Source organism: Podarcis liolepis, assembly GCF_965112155.1.
Source record: "Podarcis liolepis genome assembly, chromosome: 8".
NCBI lineage: Eukaryota > Metazoa > Chordata > Lepidosauria > Squamata > Lacertidae > Podarcis > Podarcis liolepis.
In genome coordinates this window covers 11,761,900-11,774,850 of record NC_139560.1, presented here as the reverse complement: position 1 = coordinate 11,774,850, position 12,951 = coordinate 11,761,900, and the positions used below count along the sequence as shown (strand labels likewise).

The 12,951-nt window shown below is 45.2% G+C and overlaps 1 protein-coding gene across 2 annotated transcripts in view; it reads right to left on the bottom strand.

The window, feature by feature from the left end:
• Positions 1–12,951, bottom strand: part of ADCY8 (adenylate cyclase 8) — a 142,224-nt gene that overhangs the window by 46,406 nt on the left and 82,867 nt on the right. Inside the window, exon 8 of one of the 2 annotated variants that reach the window (XM_083516550.1) lies at positions 5,528–5,725. The exons of the other annotated variant lie outside the window; for it this stretch is intronic. Coding sequence (XP_083372676.1) covers positions 5,528–5,725 — 198 coding nt within the window. The remainder of the gene's footprint in view (positions 1–5,527; positions 5,726–12,951) is intronic. 2 annotated transcript variants of the gene reach the window in all.

The following is a 12,951-nucleotide window of genomic DNA, read 5'->3' as shown; positions in this document are numbered from 1 at the left end:
TAGGGCTTGCCGATCAGAAGGTCAGCGGTTTGAATCCCCGCGACAGGGTGAGCTCCCGTTGCTCGGTCCCTGCTCCTGCCAACCTAGCAGTTCGAAAGTACGTCAAGTGCAAGTAGATAAATAGGTACCACTCCAGTGGGAAGGTAAACGGTGTTTCCGTGCGCTGCTCTGGTTCGCCACATGGCCTGGAAGCTGTACGCCGGCTCCCTCAGCCAATAAAGCGAGATGAGCGCCGCAACCCCAGCGTCAGCCACGACTGGACCTAATGGTCAGGGGTCCCTTTACCTTTAATACACTGAACCTTAACACACTTAATATGTTAATTGTCTTGGCATAATAATAATAATAATAATAATAATAATAATAATAATAATAATAATAATATCTTTATTGTCATTGCCCCCTCTCGGGGACAATGAAATTACATGATGTTGTTTTTATGTTGTTGAATTTATATAGGATGTTGGCTTGGTAGAAAGAAAAAAGAAGAAAAAGAAGATTGCATTTCTGGGGCATGGGATGGGTAGAGATCTCTGTTGGATCACATCAAAGTCCAGAATCCTGTTCCCACGGTGACCAACCAGCAAGCAGGACCGGAACTCAACAGCAGTCATCACTTGTATGTAACTCCCAGCCTATTGACATCAGGCAGGCAGGCACCCTCGACTTTTTGGTGCCTGCTGAGACAAGCCTACCCAGATATGTAGAACGTTGTCATGTGCTTAAATAATGGAATTTGGGAAAATCGGCAAAAGGTCTGGATTTTTGAAATTTTCAAAAAAAAAAAAAAAAAGCTCAACAACCTTTTTGTCTGGATTTTTACTTCTTGAAATATGGCAACCCTAAAATAGCTGTTTTTAAACTGTTTGCACTGATGATTTTGTTGTTTGATCCTTTATGCAAACCACTTTATGGTCGCTGTTGTTTTAATAGTCACATAGTCTGAGAGTGGTGGGACGCGGGTGGCGCTGTGGTCTAAACCACAGAGCCTAGGGCTTGCCAATCAGAAGGTCGACAATTTGAATCCCCATGATGGGGTGAGCTCCCATTGTTCAGTCCCAGCTCCTGCCCACCTAGCAGTTCGAAAGTACGTCAAGTGCAAGTAGATAAATAGATACCGCTCCGGTGGGAAGGTAAACAGCGTTTCTGTGCCCTGCTCTGGTTTGGCTTAGTCATGCTGGCCACATGACCCGGAAGCTGTCTACAGACAAATACCGGCTCCCTTGGCCTATAGAGCAAGATGAGCGCCGCAACCCCAGAGTCATCCACAACTGGACCTAATGCTCAGGGGTACCTTTACCTAGTCTGAGAGTGAAGGGAGAACCCAGCTCCCATCCTCTCTGAACAATGGTTGTGCAGGCTAGGGGGAATAACCAGGAATCATGGGAACTGTTGTCCATCAACCTCTAGAGCAGTGGTTCTCAACCTGTGGGTCCCCCGATGTTGTTGGACTACAACTCCCATCATCCCTGAGCTCTGACAGTGCTAGCTAGGGGTGATGGGAGTTGTAGTTCAACAACATCTGGGTACCCACAGGTTGAGAAAGGCTGCTCTAGAGGGACACAATATCCCCACCCCCAGAGCTAGGGCAACATTTTTTTCCTGGCTGTGGTGCATATAAATTGACTAGGAGATGCTTCCCCCACCATTTAGCTCTTTGGGCAGATCCTAACCCTATATTTAAAGCACATCCAATGCACATATAAAAAAATGTTACTTTCCCCTGCCCGAAGAATCGTGGGAACTGCAGTTTTCTTCCTTACAGGGGTTCAATTCCCAGCTTCCTTAATAAACTACAGTTCCCAGGTTTATTTGGGGGAAAAGTCATTTGCATTGGATGTGCTTTAAACATATGGTATGCCAGAGCAAAACTGCATTTTTATGTGCCAGCAGGCTCCTGTTTAGATACAGAGGCTAGAGGGGGAAAGCTGGTGACCTTAGGACAGGCACTCCCCACCCCCAGGAAAAAATAGCATTGCCAGGCAATGAAAGCTTAATGCAGCCAGTTTACAACGTGGTTCAGCATTAAGTGGTTTGAAGCCTTGTCTTTTCTGATGGGCAAGTACTGGACTGATGCCAAAATAACTTGGCTCCCAAGAAAGCTGTTCTATTATAGATATTTAACCCAGCTAAGCTTTCAATTGCTATTTACGGTTTGTCCTTCTTCTTAAAAAAGAAAAGAAAAAAGTATCATCATTATGATCTGGCCATTGCAAATTGAATTGCAGTCATACAAGGAAGCGGAGAAATTAGATGAGCTGACATGTTTGCAGAAGAAGAAGAAAAGAAAGCGCTGTTATTTGATTTTCTTCAAGGTTGCTTTCCCTATTCAGCTTGTTTCCAGTATTTCGGAAAATAATGGGATTAAGTGGGCAGGGGGCACTTTCGACAAGGAACGCCTCTTGGAAACCCCCACTGAAGCCAAGGGAGCTGTGTTCAGCTGGAAGATGCTTGGACAAGCTATGGGGGAGATGCAACTCTTTGAGTCTGCCTACATCAGTCTCATAAGCCGTAAATTAAAGGTGTATTGCTTCTCATGTTTGGAGCAAGGACTGGAGAAAGATGCTCTGGTGTGAAAGGATTGTGAGCTTCATCCAGTTCCGCTACTAAAAAGCAAACTCCTAGGCTCAGCATGCTCTCACGGAAGCACCACATTCAAACCAAGTCCTACCCAGAATAAAACCCAGTGAAATAAACAGGCTTGAGTCCACGTATGACCATTGTTGGATATCACCTTATCACCATTACTCCTAGCTTGGGATTCTAAGAGTACAGTGGTGCCCCGCAAGATGAATGCCTCGCAAGACGGAAAACTCGCTAGATGAAAGAGTTTTCCGTTTTGGAGGTGCTTCGCAAAACGAATCTCCTATGTGCTTGCTTCGCAAGACGACAATGTATTGTGAGTTCCTGCTGGTTTTTTCCCCCTCCCCCCTTTTTCTAAGCCGCTAATCCACTTATCAGCTGATCCGATCAGCAGATAAGCCGCTAAAAGCCGCTAAAAGCCGCTAATAGTGCTAATAGCGCTAATCCGCTAATCCGTCAATGGGCTTGCTTCGCAAGACGAAAAAAACCGCTAGACGAAGAGAATCACAGAACGGATTCTTTTCGTCTTGCGAGGCACCACTGTATGCCAGCAAAATAGACCCAAAATCATACACAACACACAGTTCTATATACCAGCCATGGGAAGGAGTGATGGGAGGCAGAGGACTGGAACAACAATACATTAATGAGAAGAAGTTTACAATACAATAGACAAAGATATAATCCTGTTTCAAATATCTTTCTCAAGTCTAGCCTGCCTATAAATTTGGACTCCTTGCAGTGGTATTAAGCTCTTGGAATTGAGTCACTTCCTTGGAGAGAATTGATTCCCCCTCATTCTCCTGACCTCCATGACATAGTTCCTCCAATCCCTAGAGCCATCCAGACTGGCCTGTCATTTCAATCTCAAACCTTTATTGGCATATAGACAAAATTCTGAAAGGTGCATTGCAAAAACAACCACTCCACAAAATCTTCATCAAACAATTAAAATTCTGTAATTTGCATCCTGGGCTGTCACACTCAATTTGCATTGCCCTTTTATTATTATCACCATTACAATTGATTTATTCATCACCTTCTAAACCACCGCCTCAAGGAGATTTTCACATACAAGTACAGTGGTACCTCGGTTTACAAACTTAATCCATTCCGGAAGTTCGTTCTTAAACTGAAACCATTCTGAAACTGAGGCACACTTTCCCTAATGAGGCCTCCCACCACCGGTGCCCTTCCACTGTTCGGCTTCTGTTCTTAGACTGAGGTAAAGTTCGCAAACCGGGACATTACTTCCGGTTTTGCAGAGTTCATAAACCGAATAGTTCATAAACAGGGTTGTTCTTAAACCTGTATTACAAATTGTTAAAAATACAAACCCAACAGATACATTTAAAACAACATTAAAACCCTACCCAAAACCCTAATAAATGGACACGTGTTGTAAAGACTCATTTACTCAGCTGGGAACACCCACTGGGGGGAAAATGTATTTAACAGACTGTAGTGATTTACTCAGCACTTAGGACCTTAACATGAAGACTCTGGGCCAATGGCTCAGAGGGGGCATTAAGAACATAGGGAGCTGCCTTATACTCAGTCATACGATTGGTCCATCTAGTTCAATATTGCCCACACTGACTGGAAGTGGCTCTCCAAAGATTCAGGCCTTACGTAGAGAAGCCAGGAGACCAGAGACCTTTTTTTGCATATAAAGCATGTTCTCTAACCACTGAATCACAGCCCTTTCCCAAATCATCAGGGCACTTCCCCAAATAAGGAGCTGATTATCACCAAGTAAGGAGGGCCTGTCATTTCCTAGCTATAAGTCATATACTTGTTGAGTATAATTGTTTAATTGATGCTGAAATGGGGAATGCCTAAATGTGAATTACTGAATGTTTAACATGGGAAAACTCCACTGGATTATACTAAGTGGTCTCTGAACTCCTTGATGGGTTGACAATTAACTGTTGTTGTTCTCTACTAGCTAACATGTGAGTGTTTAACCTTAGATCATATGGGAGGCTATTGTATTGCAAATTTGCGATCTTGGAAGGGTGGTGGTTGAGTCTTTGTTCCTAGGCTCTGTGGAAGTCAGGATGTGTAAATGACCATCCCCAGTGAGTGACTGCAACTCCAGTCAAAATGGAAGCAGTAGGGAGAGACAGACCTCTGATTTTACATATGCTGGGGGTATTTCATATTTTATAAGAAGCTGAGCCTGTGCTGGACTTGTACATGATCTTATGCATATTTTGGATGTATCATTTACTTTGTCCTGTTTTGAAGAAAGCTCTGCAAGTAAAGCTTTAATCAAAATTATGGGCCGTGGCAATGTTTTATTCCCCAAAGGAGTCTGTTTTTATGCATCCTGTTGCTTTAAGCTGCACAATATTAATATCTGAAATAATTCTCAAGCGGCTTATTTGCAATGGTTTTTTGCTTTTATGCTCCTGCTCACCCCTTCCAAAAGAGGGTTCTGAATCCTCTCTCCACCCTTTAAAAATGGCCACCAGACTACAGTTTCATACATTTGTGGTAAATATACGGTTATGGCCCATTGACTGTTGGTGAACATTCCTAGGCAGCCAGCTGTCACAAAACCCCTTAGCACATTGTTACAATAAAGGTGTCTCCCGACTTTCAGAGCAGAAAAGCAGAGATCTGCTTGTTTGTTGGTTGGTTGGTTTGTTTAAGCCAATCTTTGTCCCTCCTCCCCACTTTTTTATATCACAGTGCTTTGGTTGCCTTGAAAAGCTTAGTCACTTCTTCCAGAAGGGGTTTCCTGGCTCTTAAACTGAGTCATCACACTTATGCAACTACAATAACTGCAGTGCTTTTGAATGGCTCTCAGATCAGTCTGGCGGAGAGAGAAAAATCAGAAAAGAAAACCTAAAGCATTGTCATCTTATTCACTAATTCCAAGACAGTTTTGAGTTGGCAAAAAAAGAAAAGAAAAAAGCATCTATCAAGACTCAGCTACCTTATGCTCCAGGCTAGAGTCTTTAAACATCAGGGAGAAAGGCTTGATATGCTCTCTTCGCAATTTATCGCCACTCCGCAAGTCGATGGTGTGCTCTATTCGCTTGTTAATTTCCTCGGGCCCAGACTGGACATGCAAAGCTTGTGCAAGATGGTTTGGAAGCAGATTTATTGAATTTCTTGTTAGGGCAGCCAGAGTCTAGGGGAAAGCACATGCAAAAAGAATAAACTTGCTAGTCCCCTTTGGATTAAAAATGCAATCTTTATTTTATTTTTTATTTTTTGCTGCTTCTCTTTTTTTAATGACAGCATCCCATGCAATTCATTCACCCCGCAAAGTTTTAAATGTAAAGGTCCGAACCACAAAATCCACACAAGTAAAATAGGCAGAACTGCTTTGAAGGCATGTTTTCAATGGGTTTTGAAGCTGGCAATTCCATTTGTCCACCCGTCATCTGTCCATTTATTATTATTATTATTATTATTATTATTATTATTATTATTATTATTATTTGCTGTTAATAATTTATGAAGGAATACAACTGCACATCATCCAATAACAAGTTAAACCCATCAAAACAATTTCCAAAGCAGAGGAGTGGGGGAAAGATCATGTGCTGCATGGAATATATGGTCTGACCCGGTATAGGGAAGCTACCTATGTTCTTATTCCTTTTGGAATAAGACAACATCTAGCTTGGTGTTGTCTGCACTAACAGCAGCTCTCCAGCATTTCAGAAAGCAGCCTTTTCCCAGCCTTACCTGAATATGCTGGGGATTGAACCTGGGTCACGGGAGAACAAGGTAAGGTGACAACCCTCAGACCATCTCATGATCATGGAGGAAGTGGGAAAGGGCTCAGGTGCTTCATGGGCAACAGGGGAGAACCTCATGGGCACCACTGCACCCAGGTGCACCAGGTTGGTGACCCTTGTGCTGAAGTCTCCCCATGGATTGCTATTGTGGCTACAGCCATATGGAATGGGAAATGTATAAAACAGCAAGATTGCATGGCTGCCCAGTGGGGATTTGCTTGTACACAGGGACTCGGGTTTCTCCTCCCCCATGTACAATAATATTTTCTGGGAAGCTGTGTGGTCCCAGCCACTCAAACATTACTTCCTCCACAGGGCTGCGTTCACAGCAAGGCACTCTTGATTGGAGATTTGACTGTGCACGATGAACCAGGTCTACAGAATTAATGTATACTTATGAATTTCATACTTATCACCACAGCCATATCTCTCTCTACTGCTCAGATGTAAGTCTAGCACTGAGGACCTACTACTAAATCAGTGTGTGTAGGGTTTCAGCGTACGAATGCCACTATTACAGAACACACACGCACATCATACACTGAAAAATTAATAGTAGCATTAAAAAGATAAATTGCTACAATATATGTGCTTGAAGCTGAATCTCAGATATCAACACATAGTGTTCTGATGGTTCAAAAAAAGATGCCATCGAGTTCAGCATCCTGTACCAGGTGGTCACTTTACAGAGAGCTTTCCAGTCCACGTCTTGTTTAAAGAGAGAATTTTATGAAGGGGCATCAACAGGGTCCTCGAAGTCACCCAGGTGCCTACCTGGCCACCAGGATAGAAGGCTGAGCAGGCAGAAAGGCCACCTGGTCACAATCTTCCCACCACGGTGAGATGCATCATATTTCTATTTCAATAATAGCCATTGTTTCTAAATCTGCATCTCCGTGTATAAAATTAGCATGTGCCAATTTCATGCAAACCAGCATCTTTTCTGAAGGGCGCATTGCTGTGACTAAGAAGCTACCCTAATTCTGTTCTCAGAGGCAGTCTCTGGTGGGCCGAGAAGCAGTCTATGGAACATTTTCTCTAGTCTTTGTCCCTTCCTTCCAGCCATTGACATTTAAAGCTACAAAGCTACACCCCCTCTGAACACGGAGACTTCTTTTGGTTATCATGGCCAAAGCTGCTCATAGATCCAACTCCCCAGTCTATCAGTCCTCATGTATTAAATGGTAGTGAATTGCATTACTTAGTGTACGATAGGAAGGCAACTGGCAATTATTATTTTTCATGGTTTCTGCTCTCATCGAGGGTCCACCTTCTATGTTAAGGTTACCAGATTTTTTTCAATGAATCCGGGGACACTTTTCAACTTCAATGGATTTTGCATGGGGACCGATTTGCAAATCTGGGGGCTGTCCCTGGGCAACGGGGACGTCTGGTAACCTTACTCTACGTACCATTGTATGTGTGTTGGCTGCATCTTCACCTTCGAGCAAATTCTTCTGTGGGTTTGTGGGTGGGGGGAATATACGGAATAGTAGTTCCCATCATACACATTGGCAGAACATCTGAAAAAGGTTCAGCTTGAGATCAGGACTTCCAGGGTGGCGCCACCGGCAATGGCGGACTCCCTCTGAACCGGAGGGACCAGCTCTGCAAGAAACGGGTCTTTCCGCTGCGGCATAGCGGGGACCCTCCTGAAAATCACAGGCGGATGAAGCCTGTGACCATGGGACTCGGCGGGCACCTTTAGCGCCCCCCAACCCACAAAGGAACCCATAAACGGGCTCTGAAGTGAAGAGGGGGAAGCGGCGCGGTGCTGTGAGTTTACTGCTTTTTCTGTGGAGCGAAGCCGCATAGCCGTTGCCGGAGAGCGCTGCCTTCTTCCTGGGACAATTTGGCATTTAAAATAACTAACCGTGATGATCTTTTCAAGGGCTGTAGATCATCTGCTTTGCATGCAGAATGTCTCAGGTTCAGTCCCCAGCATCTCCAGGTAAGTCTGGGAAAGATGCTTGTCTGTAATCCTGGGGAGCTGCTGTCAGTGCAGACAGTACTGCGCTAGATGGATGAATGGTCAGTATAAGGCAGCATTAATTTTTTTTGTCCCTATGAACATACCTCACAGGACTGTTGTGAGGACAAATGGAGGGAGTCCATATTTTTCACCCTCGGACAACAGGGGGAATACAAATGTAATAAGTAAATAAGGCAGGCTGTAGCTGGGTTGTCACACAATGGGAAGAATAGCGGCTGTGTGTTACTTTTCCATGTGATTTATTGCAACTGGGAAGCACGTGGAGCCAAAGAGCATAGCTGTTAACAGGTATGTTCTCTACTACAGCTACTGCCATGACACTGGCATGGTGCATGCTAAAATGGAGGGAGAGTACAAAAATAACTGCATATGCTCAGAATGAACAGACACACAAACTGTAAAACTGTAAGACAGAAGTTTTGAACAAAGAGAACCCCAGTGTCATGCTCAAAAGGCCTGAGGTATTTCCCTCCAAAAGCAGAGACATCACCTTGCCAACAAAGGTCCATATAGTTAAAGCTATGGTTTTCCCAGTAGTGATGTATGGAAGTGAGAGCTGGACCATAAAGAAGGCTGATTGCCAAAGAATGGATGCTTTTGAATTATGGTGTTGGAGGAGACTCTTGAGAGTCCCATGGACTGCAAGAAGATCAAACCTATCCATTCTGAAGGAAATCAGCTCTGAGTGCTCACTGGAAAGACAGATCGTGAAGCTGAGGCTCCAATACTTTGGCCACCTCATGAGAAGAGAAGACTCCCTGGAAAAGACCCTGATGTTGGGAAAGACGGAGGGCACAAGGAGAAGGGGACGACAGAGGACGAGATGGTTGGACAGTGTTCTTGAAGCTACCAGCATGAGTTTGACCAAACTGCGGGAGGCAGTGGAAGACAGGAGTGCCTGGCGTGCTCTGGTCCATGGGGTCACGAAGACTCGGACATGACTAAACGACTAAACAACATTTCCCTCCATCAATGACTCGTGGGGTTTTCTTATTCCCAGTCATAAGCCTGAGATGCAAGGGGCACAGTTGGCAAAGCAACATCTCTAGGTAACAAAGCAATTGTGTTAGACATTGTGGACGTTTGGGACGAGGAGGACTAAGCATGAGCAAAAACAGGAATGAGGTATAGTGTCATTACGGATCTACCCAGCAAAGAGGGAACGGTGACTTGAGCTGACCTTCTTCCACAGTGACTCATCAATCTTTTAAATGTGGTAGAAAGACTGGTATCTTAAGGCACTTTAACCTTTTCCTCTTTAATTTCTTTAAGCAGACAGCCTTCACAAGGGATCTTTTGACAGCTAAAAATTCAGATTCTACAAGCCTTGAGGCAATGGCTGCTGAAGAAGGAATGCAGGCAGTGGTCCAACAAAATCCTTTCTTTCTGACTGTCAGAAATCTGTGTTTTTCAGGGTTTGGCAATCTATGTATACAAGTGAGACCTGCAACAAATTGTTGCAGCTGTGGCTTAAACCACAGAGCCTAGGACTTGCTGATCAGAAGGTCAGCAGTTCGAATCCCCACAACGGGGTGAGCTCCCGTTGCTCGGTCCCTGCTCCTGCCAACCTAGCAGTTCGAAAGCACGTCAAAGTGCAAGTAGATAAATAGGTACCACTCCAGCAGGAAGGTTTCCGTGCGCTGCTCAGGTTCACCAGAAGCAGCTTAGTCATGCTGGCCACATGACCCGGAAGCTGTACGCCGGCTCCCTCGGCCAATAAAGCGAGATGAGCGCCGCAACCCCAGAGTCGGCCACCACTGGACCTAATGGTCAGGGGTCCCTTTACCTTTAGACTGATCCTATGCAGGGTTCCAGTCACCCACCCATGCCGTCTTCCAAAGCATACCATCCATTCTTCTCCCTGACCCTGTTTTCCATTTCCCTCAGCTCCCAACAGGTAGACTATAAGAACCGCCTGTAGGATCAGGCCAGTGACCCATCTAGTCCAGCATCCTGTTCTCACAGAGGCCAACAAGATGCCTACTGGAAGCTCCTACTGGAAGCATTCTCCTCACCTCTGGATTCCACCAATTCAGAAACATGCTGCCCGCAACAGTGGAGGCAAAGCATAGCCAATCAGCATTAATAGCCCTTGATATAGACTTACGCTCCATGAATTTGTCCAATCCCTTTTTAAAAGCCATCCAAGCTAGTGGCCATCACTGCCTACTTGGGGAGCAAGTTCTATAGTTTAACAAGGTGCTGCAAGAAAAAGCGTGCCCTCTTTTGTTCATCCTGAGTCTTCCAACATTCAGCTTCACGGGAGGGAGGTCCCTGGGTTCTAACACTAAGGGAGAGGGAGAAGAACCTTTCTCTGTTGTCTTCTTCCATAGCATGCATTTTGGAAACCCTTCTGTTACGTAGTTCAAAGGATGGGGAAATTCTATCCAGCCCAAGGTCAGATTCCCTTCTGGGCAACTTTAAGGGCCCAATGTGTCATTGGTGGCAGGACCATAGGCAAAAGCGGGAAGAGCAACAAACACGAATTATACTTTTGTACGATCGGCTAGCTTCCACACACTCTCCCAAATCTCTCTGTCCACCATGCAGGCAAGGAAATGGCATTTTCATAGTGCAATCACTCATTCCAGCCATGCAAAGATATTCAATGGCAGTGCAAAGCAGGGCAGGCAAGGGGTGTGGCCTAGCATGAGAGGCATGGCTGGGGAGGGGGGTTGCTAGATGGGGGCTAGACGTAGTATTTGGCCCTAAGCCTGAAGTTTTTTCTGCCCAGCCCTAATGAGACCAAGAAACAGAAGCCAGGATGGGAAATATGCAGAACAAGCAGCCTCGATTTACAATGTCCAAGGAAGCTGTTGGTCAACAGGGAGAGGAAGCACATTTAGCCTAAACTCAGTGGGTATCACCATATTTCAAGCCTTATGAGGAGCGGTTGAAGGAGCTGGGTATGTTTAGCCTGGAAAAGAGGAGACTGAGAGGAGATATGATAGCCATCTTCAAATATCTCAAGGACTGTCACATGGAAGAGGGAACAAAATTGTTTTCTCCCGCTCCGGAGGGTAGGGCTCAAACCAAGGCTTGAGGTTGCAAGTAGATTCCAACTAAACACACAAAAAAACCTTTCTGACAGTAAGAGTTGTTTGACAGTGGAACAGTCTCCCTCAGGAGGTTGTGGACTGTCCTTCACTGGAGGTGTTTAAGCAGAGGTCGGATGGCCATCTGTCATGAATACTTTAGCTGAGATTCCTGCATTGCAGGGGGTTAGACTACAGCAGGCACCCCCAAACTTGGCCCTCCAGCTGTTTTGGGACTACAACTCCCATCATCCCTAGCTAACAGGACCAGTGGTCAGGGATGATGGGAATTGTATTCCAAAACAGCTGGAGGTGCACATTTGGCCATGCCTGGACTAGAGGATCTTTGGGGTTCCCTTCTAACTCTAGGATTCTCTGATTCCAGCTATATAGATCCCCCCCAAGCACTTCGAAGGAATGCTTGCAATATGCACAAAGTCCCTCTAAAAACACCCCACCTGTTATCATGACAGCCATTTGGAAGTTAATCTGGGTTCCATCTAAGCTTCTTTCTTTGGCTGGGGCAGGGGGCACCCTGTGAACAAGGGCGAAGTGTCCCACTTATTGTACTGCTTGCTCTGATTGCCTTCAACTGATAATGGCAATAATCATTACGATGTTGCTTTCATCACAAAAGGGACCCAAAGCACCTTACAAAAGCAATACAAGCACTAAAACCAATTATAGCAAACAAACCAATAACCACCCCCAAAACATCTGTACAGGCCTTGCAGATCCCACCCCATTAAAAGGTGCCACAAGACCTCCAAACCCTTCCAGTCAAGGGCCAAAAGCCCTAGGAAAAGGGAAAGTTTTTGCCTGGAGCCTAAACATAGATTAAGATGTGTCCTTGAAGGAGAGCTTTTCACAAGCAAGGAGCCACCAGACCATTCTGCTCACTCTGACTTGACTTCATGACAACACACAGCCAATGCGATTTGGCTACACGTTGTGGATGAAGCCAATTCAAAGTGAGGGCCAACAGCAAGGGGGAGTGCAACAGCCATCGCCATTAAGACCACAAATGGTGGGCAGAAGGTGGTGAGTCAGGGAAGCAATGTGGGAGAGCCTTGACCCTACTTGAGGCAGCACGTTCCAGCACATGTGTATCAGGTGTGTTTATTCCATCTGCTCTCCACAATCTTTCACAGCTTGCCATCCCTGTAGCACAGCTGCATCACGAGGCAGGCTGAGGGCCTTGTTTTAGCTGGTGAAGTTATAAAAAATAAGGAGAATACTGTGCCTCAAATAAACCATAAGTTCATAGATGGGGAGAGGATGCTCCTCAATGAGATGTGCATTAGAGTAAGGTTACCAGATTTTTTTCAAAGAATCTGGGGACACTTTTTTTTAAAAAAAAGGGGAAAAAATATTTTTTGAAGTTATTTTAAAAAATAAATAAGAAGAAATATCTTCTCTTCTGTGGTCTCCTCTGTCGCATAGCCTTCCTCTGGGTCCTGGCCTGCTTTCTTGGAGCGCTAGCTGCCACGGAGTAGGCTCAGGTTGGGCTTGGGCTCAGCCACATGTCCTTGCCCTCCCGGTGCTCTCCTACTTCTCCTCCTCAGCGGTGGCAGTGGCAGCA